The sequence below is a fragment of the Gossypium hirsutum genome, chromosome D03 (assembly GCF_007990345.1).
Source record: "Gossypium hirsutum isolate 1008001.06 chromosome D03, Gossypium_hirsutum_v2.1, whole genome shotgun sequence".
Lineage (NCBI taxonomy): Eukaryota > Viridiplantae > Streptophyta > Magnoliopsida > Malvales > Malvaceae > Gossypium > Gossypium hirsutum.
This window is the reverse complement of record NC_053439.1, coordinates 44990541-45005448: the sequence shown is the minus strand read 5'-3', so window position 1 is coordinate 45005448 and position 14908 is coordinate 44990541. Positions and strand designations below refer to the sequence as shown.

General features: G+C 31.4%; 1 protein-coding gene across 3 annotated transcripts; it reads right to left on the bottom strand.

Moving 5' to 3' along the window:
• Positions 1 to 7966: 7966 nt before the first annotated feature.
• Positions 7967 to 9369, bottom strand: LOC107928754 (cytochrome b5). 3 transcript variants are annotated; one of them, XM_016860011.2, is made up of 5 exons: positions 9174 to 9307; positions 8890 to 9080; positions 8641 to 8676; positions 8469 to 8535; positions 7967 to 8394 (listed from the first exon to the last, which is right to left on the bottom strand). In XM_016860011.2, the coding sequence occupies exons 2-5, from the start codon at positions 8974 to 8976 to the stop codon at positions 8150 to 8152; spliced, it is 435 nt and encodes a 144-aa protein (XP_016715500.1). In that variant the 5' UTR covers positions 8977 to 9080; positions 9174 to 9307; the 3' UTR covers positions 7967 to 8149. The 3 variants fall into 3 exon arrangements, with proteins under 3 accessions (XP_016715500.1, XP_016715501.1, XP_040946171.1); XM_016860012.2 differs by lacking the exon at positions 8641 to 8676 and having other exon boundaries at positions 9174 to 9369; XM_041090237.1 differs by lacking the exon at positions 9174 to 9307 and having other exon boundaries at positions 8890 to 9139.
• Between the last annotated feature and the right edge of the window lie 5539 nt (positions 9370 to 14908).

Below are 14908 nucleotides of genomic sequence, written 5' to 3'. Positions count from 1 at the left end.
AACCCCAAGCTTTAAATCCCTATTTCTCATTTCTTTCTTTCCCTTTTTCTTTTCTTTTCTTTTTCTCCCTGTTTCGTTTCTATTCTGTTTCTTTCTATTTCTTTTTGTTTCTTTTTATGCTTTCATTTTACTTTAGTTTAATAATTATTATTTCTTAAATATTAAGTAAATAAATATGTATTTTACAATTGTATGTATATGATTTATTACACTTTTACTTTCTATCACCATACATTTGTCAACTTATTAATTTGTTCATTAATCTAATAATATAATATCAATTAAATAATAATTATTATTATTATTATAATAAATATCTATTTAATAACAAATATAAATATTACAAATGTACACATATATATTTTACATTTGTGTTTTATCATCACCATCCACTTGTCATAATTTTAATTTATTTATCATATAATAATCTTTTAGTAATTAGTAATAAATAATAAAATATCTTTTTACTAATTATTTATAAATAATACAAATGTACTCATTTAAATTAATACACTTGTATTTTATTTTTACCTTACACTTGTCTTTTCTTAATTTATTTCATAATATAATAATATAATCAATTTAATTTATAATATAATAAAATAATAATATATTTTATCATTAAACAATCATAAAAATAAAAGATTTTTATGCTTTGCCGCCTCATTCATTAGAATAGGCTTAATTGCCTATTTAGTCCCTCTTATCTTCTTTTAATCTTTAATTAGAATTTCACACCTTATTCAATTTAGTTTTTTTCCTAATATCTATTAACTAAGCTAAATTCACCCATTTTGAACCTAATTAAACACTCAACTAGACTCATGATTACTCCTAATAATTATTTACGAACTCGGTTTACTAAGACGGAGGCCTTATAACTCATTTTTCTGGTGCCTATGAATTTTGGGTCATTACATTTCTCCCCTCTTAATAAATTTCGTCCTTGAAATTTACTTGACAAGAGATGAGAATATTGTGCTCTCATAGTTTCCTCCAATTTAGTCATTTTCTTTATTTAATTTTTCATGGATGAATCATCATATTTATCTACTAACTCCTCTTAATGGTCTATTTGCCATATAAGGACCTCAAATTTTGAATTCCATAACTATTTGATACTTATAGCTACTAGAACTCAACTTTTTCATTTCATGCAATTTGGTCCTTTTATCAATTAAACATGTAATCGGTAAAATTTTCTTAACAAATTTTTTATACGATATTCCTATCATACGGCAGACCATAAAATAATTTTAAAATAATTTTTCTTACAGACTCAGATTTGTGGTCTCGAAACCACTGTTCCAATTTCATTGAAAACGGCCTGTTACAGTTACAGTAATGTAGATAAACTGCCATATAAGCAAAATTGTGGACAAGCCACCAGAGACGCAAATAAACTGCCATATAATTAAATTTTGACTTGTGTCACATTAATGCAAATAAACTACCATATACTTCCACCTTCCACATATCCCACCCCATGCATGTGGTATGGTCAAAACACTTGAAATCATGTAGGCATGTTTAACATGCAAATCACATACGTACTCAGGGTACAAAATTTTCAAATCTTATTTTCTTACTAATATCACATGTCATATAATCACATAACATGAGAATGAGATGCACATATTTTTTCACATTATTAGCAAACATTAATATCATACAACATACTTTTCATAAGCATATGATTTAGGAAAAACACTTGCTTGATAAAAATCCATAGGATCACTTATCTCACTTTATAGATACGTTTAGTATCCCCATCAAATAACATTATTTTTAATAACAATATTTTTATTGATTTAATAATATTTTTAATTTATTTAGTATTAAAACTCACACCTGATCATAGATCCGATGTGCAATAAATCTCTCAAAACCCCTACACGTGGATTTACAATTAGATTACCCTTAAAAGATATCTTAGATTAGTGATTTAATCCCAACGATTAATGATCTCTCAAGTTGATGTCGACGACCACTCTACACATAAGATATATGAAATATTAATCATTGAGAAAATAAATCACTAAGGTCCTCTAAAGTAATCGGCTAAGGGAGAATAATAGAGAGGAGAAACTATTTCTACACCCTCTTAATACTTACTCTAACACAAATGGAACGGAGGATCAACGAACTGATTTAATCATGAATCAAAGGAGAAGAAACGATCTAAGAAGTGGATTTATTCAAAAATAAACCCAAGGAAAGGTAGAATTTGAATTAGGATTTAAATTAAATAAATTAAAAATAATGAGCATTTGAAATAAATAAGAAAACGAGAAGAGATCTCTACTGCAGGTGGTGGTGTTATGGTGGCTACGGCAGTAGCAACGATGGTGGTGGTCCTATGGTAGAGGCGCGTTTTCGGTGGAGGGGAGAGAGAGAAAGTGGGTTCGATCACTTCTTTTAAAGGAGGGGAAAAGATAAGAGAATAAAAAATGAGAAAATGCGCGATGGTGCGCAGTGGTTGTCACGGTGCAGGAGGCAACGCTTTGGGCGGCGATTGGAGAGAAAATGAGAGGGAAGATGCCGTAACGAAGTGACTCGACGATGATGTGGCGGTGGTGAAAGGGTAGCTACAGTGGAGGAGAAGAGAAAATAAAATAAAAATGAGAATAAAGGTTAACCAAAAAGAGAAAAAATGAAAAAGGGAAATGTTTGGGAGGAGCTAATGGTGGGTATGCCAAATTCCTTGAGAAGGACGGTGGTCAACCATACTAGATTCATTGAACCTTACACAACGCATTTGTGAAGAGAAATGACAAGAGAGGGAGACAAGGGAGTGAAAAAGGGGATCATGTTTGGTTAAACATGGAATGTTGACTCACAAAAGATGGAAAAGAATCTCCCTAAGCAAGGCATGTATGGGTGGACAGTAAGGGTGTTTTTAGCACATGGAAAATTCACCAAAAGTTTAATAAAAGGATGCTAATGAGGAAACTTGAACCTAAGACCCATAGGAAACTAACTAAGCACTTAACCACTTTACCACTTAACTCATTATTATCATTTTGACAGAAAATATTTAAAAATATGGGATAACCTTCGCTAAGGGTTTAAAACAAATTTGCACCAAATAGAAATTAATGAGAGGGGAGAGATTCGAACTCAGATCATCAAGGACAGCTCCACCACTACTCGATCATTATAATTGATATTTATTTATTAACAAATGTGCTAAGGTCATCTAAAAAAATTTGGATGTAATCACTCTCAGTTTATTAACCCAATTTTTACTAACTCAGTTTTGAATGTGACAGGTTTCGAAAGCATACGTTGATAGACAATCGACTATACACGGGATCAACATCAATCTTAATGCTCTACTTGCGTCTGAGAACCTTAACTCGGGTCACTATTTACAAATACATCCGGTGGTGATTGAGACTGATGCAAATGGTGATGATGGATATAATAATAATGGTCCTTCTGATCACGAGTTTAAAGATTATAGTGATCCCAATCTAGACGAGGTCTCAGATGATATCGACGATGAAGATGCAAATAACGATGGAAATGTTAATGTGTCTTCAGTCGAGAACCCGAGTCGAGGCATTATGATATACAATGATCTTGGAGCACATATGTTGAGCGTAGACCCCGATGTGATGTATTCATCTAAGTTCCCGGAGTACCTCGATATACTACCTGCTCATTGGTTGACTGTAGAACCCGAATGTAAGGAGTTGCTTGTGGGTCAAAAATTCGTAACTAATAAAGATTGTATATTTACTATTAAGCGGTATAGTTGCTATCTAAACCGACATTATATATTGGGAGTGTTGCAGGTCAGAAGAAAAGTATAATTGGCGGGTAGGAGTAGCATTTATCCAGAGGTCGTAAATGTGGGAGATACAAAAATTGGTTGGGCCCCACACATGCACTTTTACACGTATGATGCAAAATCACCGCAAACTTGATGAAAAAAATATCTGCAATTGCATTATGCTAATGGTGAAGAACATGCCGACCGTTCCTATTTTGGTACTAATGCAAGAACGATTCCAGTACCAAGTGTTATACCAAAAAGCATGAATAACTAAATAGATGGCCATAAAGCAGTTGTAAGGAGATTAGGATGCGTCGTATAATGAGCTACAGAGGTGGATAACTATTATACACTGGAGTACGTGCCAAAGATTGTCATTGTGTTGTAGGCATGGCTTTATTACGGTCCGGACGACCAACTACAATTGAGGAGAAGAGTTTTTCAGCGGATGTTCTGGACATTCGATCCATACCTGCGGACCTTTCCCCACTACAAGCCTTTTATGCAGGTTGATAGGACCTACCTATACGAAAATTATACGCATATCCTACTTATTGAGGTTGCTCAAGATGAGAATCAAAACTTGCTTTCGGTAGCGTTTGTCATTGTGGAGTCAGGGAACATAAAATCATAAGAATTGTTCCTGATGAACATGCTGACTTATATTGTGAAGGACGACAATATTTGCATAATATCCAATAGATCGAAGGGACTAATTGTCGCGATTAGGCGTTTCAATGTTCTGTAGAGATCCATTTACTGCATTCGACAAATCGTAGCTAACTTCCACTAAGACTACAAGAATGTAGACTGGCAGAAACAAGTTGTGAACATAGGTAAAATTAAGTTTCAACATATTTTTTAAATGTTCTTAATACTTTTATAAATTAATTCAAAAATGTAACTTGTCTTTTCAGAATACATACACAGCGTACGAACTAGAACAACACCGTTTTAGGCAAAAACTAACTAGACTTGAGGGTGACATGCAAGGTGAAATGAATACTCCTTTCCAAGAGTAGTTGGGTAACATAGAGCCGTGATAATAGGCTCAAAGTTTCGATGACAGATTTCGATATGGTCATATGACCACCAACCTGGTAGAGGTGATTAACTCCATCTTGAAATGAACACAACATCTTTCAATTTCATCTGTCTTCTCAGCTACGTTCTACAAGCTGACAATTTTGATGCCAAGAATGAGGCTGAAACAAGTAAACCAGATGGAGGCGGGACAAGTGTTTGTCAAGGAGTTCAAGAACACAATAGATGCGAACCATCAGAGATCGAGGTCAATGAATGTAGAAATATATTCTTGACAGTTAGAAACTTTTTGAGTAATGGAGTTCTCAACCGTCGACCCGGTATCCCACCTAGGTCTTACAGGGTTGATCTCCAAAACAGACGACGCGATTGAGGGAAGTTTTAGACACTTCGTTACCCCTGTTCGCACGTTGTTACATCTTATGCTCGCACCTCGATCAATGCTGAACAATATATTGGTAAGGTGTACACTCTTGAGAGCACATTGTGTATTTGGGGAAATGAGTTTTCCATGTTCTGTGATTTGTCTACATGGGAAATGCCTTCGTCGACTTTCGAGCTTGTCCCAGACAATGGGTTACGTAAGAAGTCGACAGGTCGCTTACAAGTTTCTAGGATTTGTAATGAAATGGACATGAGGGAAAAAACTGACCCCGGGCTTTGTGGCATGTGCAGAACAATTGGTCATAACCGAACTAAATGCCCATATCGAATCTACCAGACTGGACAATTGTCTCGATCGAGTGGAATATGAATTAATGTACTCCATGTTCAAACTTGTATTAAAATTTTTATGATTATGATGGAATTTTCATAGTTATATTTTGGTAACAACACAATTATATTACATCTTTAAACACCACTTTGGCATTATATTGTTTTCAAAAAAAATCAAAAGTTGTTCAAAAATATTAAGTCAAAAGTTGTGTTTTGAGATGTAATCTTTGTTGAATTAATAGCATTTATTAATTAAATGTTTCTAGTTCGTAATCATTAAAAATTAAAAAGATTTAAAACATTAATTTACTATAATTTAATTAATACAAACGTGAAAATTTAAATTACAATTACAAACTCTGTGCAATAAATATAATGTTACATGTGCTAAAATTGATGGTTCAATGGTGTCGTCTGAGAGGTAAACCATTGTGGTGCCCAACATTGGCATTGAGGGTGCTCATGGCGGTCATTGTTACCCTCATCCGAAACATCATTCATAGTATCCATCGGCGAACCATCTATTATTTGCATCTGAAAAACAAAAACATATTTGCTTCCTTTCTTCCAAACACCCTTTCCACAAAACTAAAATCTCAAGAAAATCAACACAATGGAACCATTTGTAAAGTAAATTAAAAAACAAAAAATTAACATTCAAACCCACCAAAAAAAGAAAAGAAAAGAAAAGACCTACTTCCTTTCTTCCCAACACCCTTTCTACAAAATCAAAATTTTTTTTCTAACACAAGCCTCGTCCATTTGTGTGAAGGAATGATTCTATATGCCTTAAGTGAAACAAAAAATGGAGCTGAAACAGAATTTTCGGGGGTAAGAACCACCCATGACTGAGTGGTCATGTCCGTCGCAGGCAACCATTATACAAAAATGGTGTTGCCACTCGCTAGTCCTTCTCCCCTACTTGTCGCCTGACACCAACTCTCCTCCCCATAAATTTATAATTTTCTAAAAGACCGTGTGTAGCTTGTATTCTTATCGAGTTTTTTTCAAACTCAGATACTGGTGCTGCCATCTATATGCCCTCCACCACTTAAATATATATATTTTAAACACAAATCATATGCTAATGATGGGGTATAATTGGGTGGGAAAACAATGGTAGGGTCGCTACCCTATCTCCCTCCACCCGTCAACATTATTCAATTCATACCATTTTGGTAAATATTGATATTATAATATAATTTTGGTATTTAAATATTATTTTTGTATTATCTACGTTAAAAAAAACTTTTATTTAGCGAATAAGCCTATTGATGGTGGAGTTTTCGATTTATGCGATACAACTTATATAATATTTGAGATTAATTCTTAACGAAAATTTGAAAGAAATACATGTATATGAATGGATTACATCCAGCTAAAAGGGATAGGTTATGAGTTATTTGGCCTTTCAATTTTATAAAAAAATTATTGTAGTTCTTCATTTATTTATTTTTTTAATTTTTAAATTTATATTATTTATCAAATCATTTTAAAATGGATAAAAATTTTAACGTTTGTTAACATGGCATACATGAGCATTACGACATTAGCAATTAATTAATTCTTTAAAATTAAAAAAATAAAAGTATTTTTAGTTTTTTTAAATTAACTAGTTATTGACATGTGTACGTCACATTAGTGAAATTAACAAATATTAACAATTTCATTTTTTTAAAATATAAATTTAAAAGTTGAAAAGAATAGGAAGAATTAAAGGAATAGTTAATTTTTTTATAAATAAAAAGGATGAAGACTTGATTTTAAAGGTACCGTGTTCCTGACTTAAGAGTATGTCAGTATGCAAGAATCATGTACAGCAAGTACTGACAATAATAATATAATATCGAAAATGCTTATTTAATATAATATATGAATCTACATCCCAATGGTAGGTCAATGCGCCATACTGCAAGAGAAATGTTTAGAGATGGATTACGTGATTCTACCCAAGTCTTTTAGGCTACCTCTCTTGCAAGGAATGGTTTGGAAAATTTGAGCATCGAAAGTTTAGATAATTTAAATTTAAAAATTATAATTATTTTATACTGAATTAAATAGTGAAATTAATTTAAAAGTTTTATATAAAAACATTTTCAGAAAAATATCATATAAAAATTATTAATTATTTTTATCTGCTTGAAAATTTGTATTTTTTTAAATATTTATGAGAAAAACTTTAAAGTTTTGTTAAATAAAATAAAATAAGTTTAAAAATTGAGAAAAAAATTAATATAAAAGAATCGATAAAAATTTAAATAAAAAAAGGGATCCAATATCCCCCTTAGCGCTCTATGAGGCAGACTAGATGAGTTGAAATTCATGGAACTTAAGTCATCTCTGGTACTGACACAAATTTGATCTATTATAGGCATGGTTCACATTTAATTTGTATTAAAATCATAATTGAAAATTATATAATAATTTAAAGAAAGATGGTGGTGTTTATAAATCCCAAGAGAAATGAAACATTATGGTTGTGACCCGGCGGACGGGGCTCCAAAGTTGCTCAATATTTATAATTTTGGACAAGAAATACAAGAGAGTAAAAAAGGGAAAATGAAAGACAAACATAGCAATTGAGACCCTGAAAACAGGTGGAACCACCTACTCTTTCTTAGTGTAGTTACGAAGTGAAATAGCCAAGCCGAGAAGCAAAAGAGGAACTAGAAATTGTAGGAGCTTAATGAAGAATTCAGAGGCAGTATCGTTGGACATTTGGTGTGGGGGAATGTAGGTGCGCTTTTGCGGAACAGTTTCTTCATCAATCTCCCCAATGTAGTACTTTTCCATCATTTCTCTTGCATCCTCACTGTGCCCTATATCTTCAAAATCATTTGTGCCATCCTTCCCTGCCAATACACCCTTCATTAGTTTTACTACTCCACTATATCAACCAATTTGAATAGGTTGTAAAAATGATTACCAGTTGCCGACAGCAATACTTCACCGCCTCCGGGATGATCAGACATAAATGGTGTTACATCATACACCTACATACACCCAAATCTGTTTTTAGAGTATTATCTTTGTATATTTGCCATTACTTCACATCCATCAAATGGTTCAAAACTAGTATTTTCCAGGTCATTACTTACAAGCGAATGGTTCAAATCTAGGGTGAACATCATCGTCTATTATAAAAATGAAATAGTCAGTTTGGATAAACATAGATTAAAAACTAAAGCAGCACAACCATATTAGAGGCATCAAGAGTTGCACAAACTTCCACTTCTGATTTTGACTTGGTTAAAGATGAACAAAGACACTCACAATTCAATCAAACAAAATAAAGCATAGGAAAAGCTATCAAAAACACTAATCAAATAAAAACAAAGATCTCTGACCTTCCCTGAAATAATTAGCCAGCAATCTTCGTTCTTGTTGTGCTTTGCAACCTCTTCAAAAGTGTGTATCTTTGAATCTGAACCCATTTTTGTTTTCTTTCTTCAACAATTTGCTAAGCCAAAATAGGAAAACTCCTAAAATTTGAAGCTATGGAAAGAAAGGTAGCTGAGGAAATCAAGAGCCTGCCTGCCTGCAAAATCAACAAAAGGCCTTCAAATATATTTATAGTTGAAAAGAAAAAGGGTTGGGGGATGAAACAAAGAGAGGCATCTAATTGACTCACTAGGATGGGTGGGTTTATTAGTTTTCGTTCCTTCCTGAGAAATTTGTCATTTTTCCTTTTCGTCAGTTTTTTTATTCTTGAATCCATTTCTTCAAAAATGTCCATATTTTTGACCACTTTGATTCTACATCATCTGTTTTGTTTTTGTTGAATTGTTTATAGGTGTCCTTCTGCTTCAGCTACTTCACAAAATAAAAGAATATCATATCTTTATTATCAACATTTTATATAATTCTTTAATACATTAATAATTCACCTTTTATGCCTTAAGAAAATTCCACTAATTGTTTTAACTATGGAAAGCTTCAAAATATTATTCAATTATTTGATTTTATTTGTTTTTTGTTTTTTTTTTTTGGTTTCTTTGAGCTAGAAGATATTGTGGTAACTTTTAAAATTAACATAGGTTACTTTTAACCTTCAGCATTTATATATTTTGTCAATTTAGTTTGGATTTTAAAAAATTTAACCTTTATCATTTATTTATTGTGTAATTCGATCCTTTTTTGCAATTTTTCTTTTCTTTGTGACATTTTCACCTAAAAAACTAAAAAAAAAAGTTTTAAAATAAATTTTAATAAAAAAATTACCAAAAAGAAAAACACCAAAAAATCTAAGATAATAGTCTTCATCTTTTGTCATTCTTTTAAAATTAACCCTCAATGTCACCAAAAAAAAACTAAATTACACAATGTGTAAACGTTGAGAGTTAAATTTTTTAGAATCAAAACTAAATTGATGCAATATATAAATGTTGAAAATGAAGCTCAATTCTAATAACTATGAAGATAAAAATAAAATAAAATGTAATAATTGAATCCTCATTAATAAAAAATTGAGGTTGGAATTGAAAAATCTATGGAATAGTAATTATATAGTTATTATTATTAATTGATTGATTTGGTTGAATTTTGACCAAAGACTTAAAAGAAATGGGAATTGGGAAGTGAAGTTAAAATATTATTAAAAACTTGTTTCTATAAATAATATAAATTAATTTTATGCCTTTCTTTCCATTCCATTTTGGTTGCTATTTTTTAAAACATCACCAACCAATATAAGACTTCAACCACTCCGCCCTTCCCATCTTTTCACTCAAATTTCACTCATGGAGTTTAAATAATAAAATTTGGATAAATTGTGGATTGACATTTCACAAGATTAGTCCAAAAGATGGTGTGCTGTTTTGAAATTTCACAAAGTAGGACAGGGAAATGGAATGCAATTTCGTACCATATTTATTTGTCTACTCTCTTCTTCTTCTTCTTCTTTTTGAATAAACTAAAAATACAGAATCAGTCCAAGATGGCGAGCTCCCGAGCTTTCTTTCATGTTTTTAGGTCACGAGCTAATTAAGTGATCTATCTATTTATTATTGGAATTAGATTAGGAAATTTATCAAAATAATATATAAAAAAATAAAATGTAAAAATGGTGTGGGAATGATATTATATGCAATAATAGTTTTTTTTTTTACTGTAAAGCACGATGTTGCCTGATACAATGGTATTCATAAATCATTAAATCAAAAAAAATTTAAATGGTGTCGTCATCTCGCTACACAACATCAAGAATTACACAAAAAATACATTAATTTTCATAATATATTTTAAAAAAATATATACGATAAATATACGGATGTCACTACATAACATGACACAAAGCTATCGAATTTAGAAAAGAAAATAGAATTTTCAAAGAATAAATATATCTAAAACACAAAGTATATCAGTTTAAAAATCCCACCAAACAGATTTTAAAATTCAAGATAAAATATATATTTTCATCTTTGAATTTGAGTTTGAGTTAATAATATTAATTATAATTTATTAATAATAATTTTTTTATATTTTTAGAATAATTTTTAGTATGCATATTAATTTGTTCGGTGATAAACTATTCGAATACTTGGTATTTTTATTAATTTTGTTCATTAATTATATCTATATATTTTATTATCCATGCAAGTGTTTAATATTTATATTTTAAAGGCTAAAAAGTTGTTATAATATTATATGTTTAAAGGTTAAAATGTTATTATACTGTTCTATTTATTTATCACATTAGTTGTTTGGTTGGAATTTTTATATTTTATGTTTGTTAAGGTTTGAAATTTTGGATAAGATGTGTAATTTATAGTAAAGTTTTGAATATTTATGGTACAAATTGTTTTAATTGCATCTAATATCTTTTTTATTTGTAATTTATCTTACCGATTGAGCATAGAAGATGATAATTAATTCTTCATATATGTTCATTTCGATAACGTAATTCAGTAGATGGAAGTTGGTTGTGTATTTGAACCGCTCCATCATATAGAAATGAGGTTCAATAAGAGAGAAAAACTTAACGAAATGAAATAAAAGATCGGTGCTAAAATCACTCGACGTTGTGGGAGGATGACTAGTCTACAAATTTCCAATTTCATCAAATTCACGTATATATAGTGAGATGCAACTTGTAGATGATGATGATGTGGAGACAATTATCGCACTGCGTTACTCAACTGGTAACATTGAACTAGTGGAGTTGTTCGCTGAGTTGGCAGATGTTGAGCCGGAAAACATCGTAGCTAATATTGTTATAGCTTCAATAGCTCCGATACAAAATGTCATGCCATTAAACCAATAATATGGAGTCCATGACTCGTTCATAGAGGTACCAAGAACATCGTGAATAGGCAAACTTCTGTATACGGGTTCGACTTCGATCTGAATGTTGGGTGAGTAAACCTGTGCGATTATGGACCAACATCGACATCAAGAGGCAATCCATACAATGTCCTTAATCTGTATACTAACCCTAATTCAAGTCCTAGTTTTGAGATACGTCCATTGGTTAATGGTCTTCATGCAAATAATGAAGAAGTGCTCGATGATGATGACGCGTGCAAATAAAGACAAACAATTTAACAAAACAATTTTAAAAGTGCGATTTTTAATTGCAAGGCGAACAATATCAGTTGTAATATTTATAGTGTCTGATTGAACACAAGAGTATTCCAAGGGGTCGAACTTAAAGGAGTCAGTGATTAAGCAATTTTTAAACTATAAACTTGCAATCAAAGGAGTCTATCTAACTACCCACTAAGTACTATATTACTGTAGGCCATTCACGAGTTTAAATACACTAATTAATTACCTAAAAACAACCAAGGAAATTAGTCTGGTTTATCTCTCGACCTTACCAAACTAACTCGGGATTATCAAATTGATTCTTGGTAAGATCTCCTCTCAATCTCACTTATCTTAATTTTCCCTTAAGGGCGTCAATCCTAAGTTTTGAAGGCTATTCAATAGTCCAATTTTTACGATTTAGTCCCTAAACCCAAAAATCAATTACCCATCATTTTCATCAACCAATCACTTGGGATTTATCTACTCATGCTCATATTTGAACCCATTAACAACAAGAAATAAAAGAGAAACACCATTAACTTAACCTAAAAGAAAAGTGATAAAAACTCAAGCTTTCTTGAAAAAGCTTGAGGAACACAATAATGGCAACAAAAAAGGTAATAAAAACACCCAAGATAAGAATTTTAACAAAGGAAATATAACAAAGCTATTGATATTAAACTAATTAATTAAAATGCAAATACAAAGAATTTTGAAAGGCTTCACAAGTAAATAAATCCTAGCTAAGTAATAACTAAGTTAACTACCAGCCAATAAACTAAGAAAAAAAATAGAAATGAGCTAGAAAATAAACCCTAAGCTACGAAGAAGAACTAAACCCTAAAAGATGAAGAGAAAAATGTAAAACTAGCTCATGTGAAGTGCCTCCCTCTCTCAACCAATTTTGGCTTTTTTAGCATTTTTTTACCCAACATTTATGCCCTAAATGACCCTTAGCGTATGTTTTTTATTAGTGTTGAGGTTGGACAAGGTCTGCCCTTACAACCATTTTTTTGTCTCTTTTCATCGAGTGTATCGTGGTACCCATGGTTTGGTATCGCGATACCTATGTCAGTCTTGACTTGGGAGAATCCTTGGAAGTTAGGTATCGCGATACCATTATAGCTAGCCTCGATCCTTTTCAATTCAACATTGTTAAGGGTATCACTACTTTTAGGCTCTGATATCGTGATACCCCCTTCTAGATAGCTAGCCTTAATCCTTTTCAATTCACTATTGTTAGGGGTATCACTACTTCCAAGCTTCGATATCGTGATAATCCCCCTTTTAGGTGATGTTTTCACTCACGTTTGAGCCTTCGATGACTCTCTACAACACTCAATCAACCATTAGGTGCCCAATGGCGCATTTAGCTATTTCGGGCCTCAAAAGTGGAATAAAGCGCACTATTTCACTTATTAAGGAAAAAAATGAAAACTAAGTAAAAAAACACGACAAAAACATGTAAATTGCTTGGAAACAAGCTTTTTAAGCGTAATGGAGAGCCTAATTTGACATATCAAATTACGGCAGATCAATGATGATGATGATGATGATAATGATGATCACCAGGTGGAGGAATTTATTTGGTAACCCTGATGTCGATGAGGTTTCGAATGATATCGATGATGAAGGAAAAGGCAATGATGATATTGCAAAGTCCATTCGTTTAAGAATTAGACTCGTGGCATTGTTATCTAAAACGAGCCTTTAGCCCACATGTTGAGTGCAAATCCCTATGCGACACATGCATCTGAGTTCTTAGAATAACCGGATATAATACCTTTTCATATATTGTGTAATAACCCGATTTTTAGTGGTACCAAAAATGGTAATTTTGGAACCCTGTTTTCCAATAATCGAGTCAATAAATAGTATTTATTAATATTTACGAGCCTATTATAGGGTTATATTAAATTTTGGTCTAGTAATTTTGTTGATTGAAGTTAATTAGGGTACAACGACTAAATGTAAAAATTATAAAACTTAATCGCTATTGAATTTTTTAGTTAAAAGGCTTGATTAGTAAATGTGTAAGGGTTTATGTAGTAATTTAGCCAAACTCCCTTAGTTTGGATGGTTAATTCTTAGTTTTAATAAATTATATGTTAATTTTTAATTAAAAATATGTTTTATATGTTTGTTTCATAAAACAATTAAAAAAAATGAAATCACCATATTCATTATTTCTTTCCATCATCCCAAAAACATGAAAAGAATAATAGGAACACCATTGTTGTGTGTTTCAATCGTTCGGCCCTTGCATGGTATGTAAACCAAGCCCGTTTTTCGTAAATTTTATGTTTTTGTGATCCTTGTAGCTTAATCTAGCTAACCTGAGTACTAAATTGTAGAAGTGTCAAAGGTTTTAAAGATGATTTTTGAATATTTTGGTGGTAAATGGTTGCATGTTAAACTTAGATGTTAAGTAGGACTAATTTGTAAAGTAAGTTTTGTTAGTTTTGAGTTTAAGGACCAAATTTTAATTATGTCAAATTTGACATGAATTTTTTGTAATTTTTTATTATTGAGGGTTATAAAAGGATAGAATTGAAATCAGATTGAAAAATGGGGCTTAAATATGAAAGATATGATAGTTTCGGTTTTAGGGACTAAATTGAATAAAATGTAAAAGTTTAGGAAAAATTTTATAATATGATAATAAAAGGTCATATGGATATATTTAGACATTATAAGGTATTTGAAATTATTAAGTTGAAATTAATTATTATATAGATCAAGATTTGAATAAAATTGAAGATAATCGGGGAAAAGGGAAAATTGTTGAATAATCCCTACAAATCAAATCAACTCATTAGTTGACTTTGTCTGGTAAGT

Bases quoted from the DNA above. Each gene is read 5' to 3' on its own strand.
- LOC107928754 (XM_016860011.2), bottom strand. From the start codon at position 8,976: ATGGGTTCAGATTCAAAGATACACACTTTTGAAGAGGTTGCAAAGCAC. The intron at 8,677-8,889 runs GTCAGAGATCTT...TTTTTATAATAG, and splicing joins GGCTAATTATTTCAGGGAAG to ACGATGATGTTCACCCTAGA. The intron at 8,395-8,468 runs GTAATCATTTTT...GTGTATTGGCAG, and splicing joins AGTATTGCTGTCGGCAACTG to GGAAGGATGGCACAAATGAT.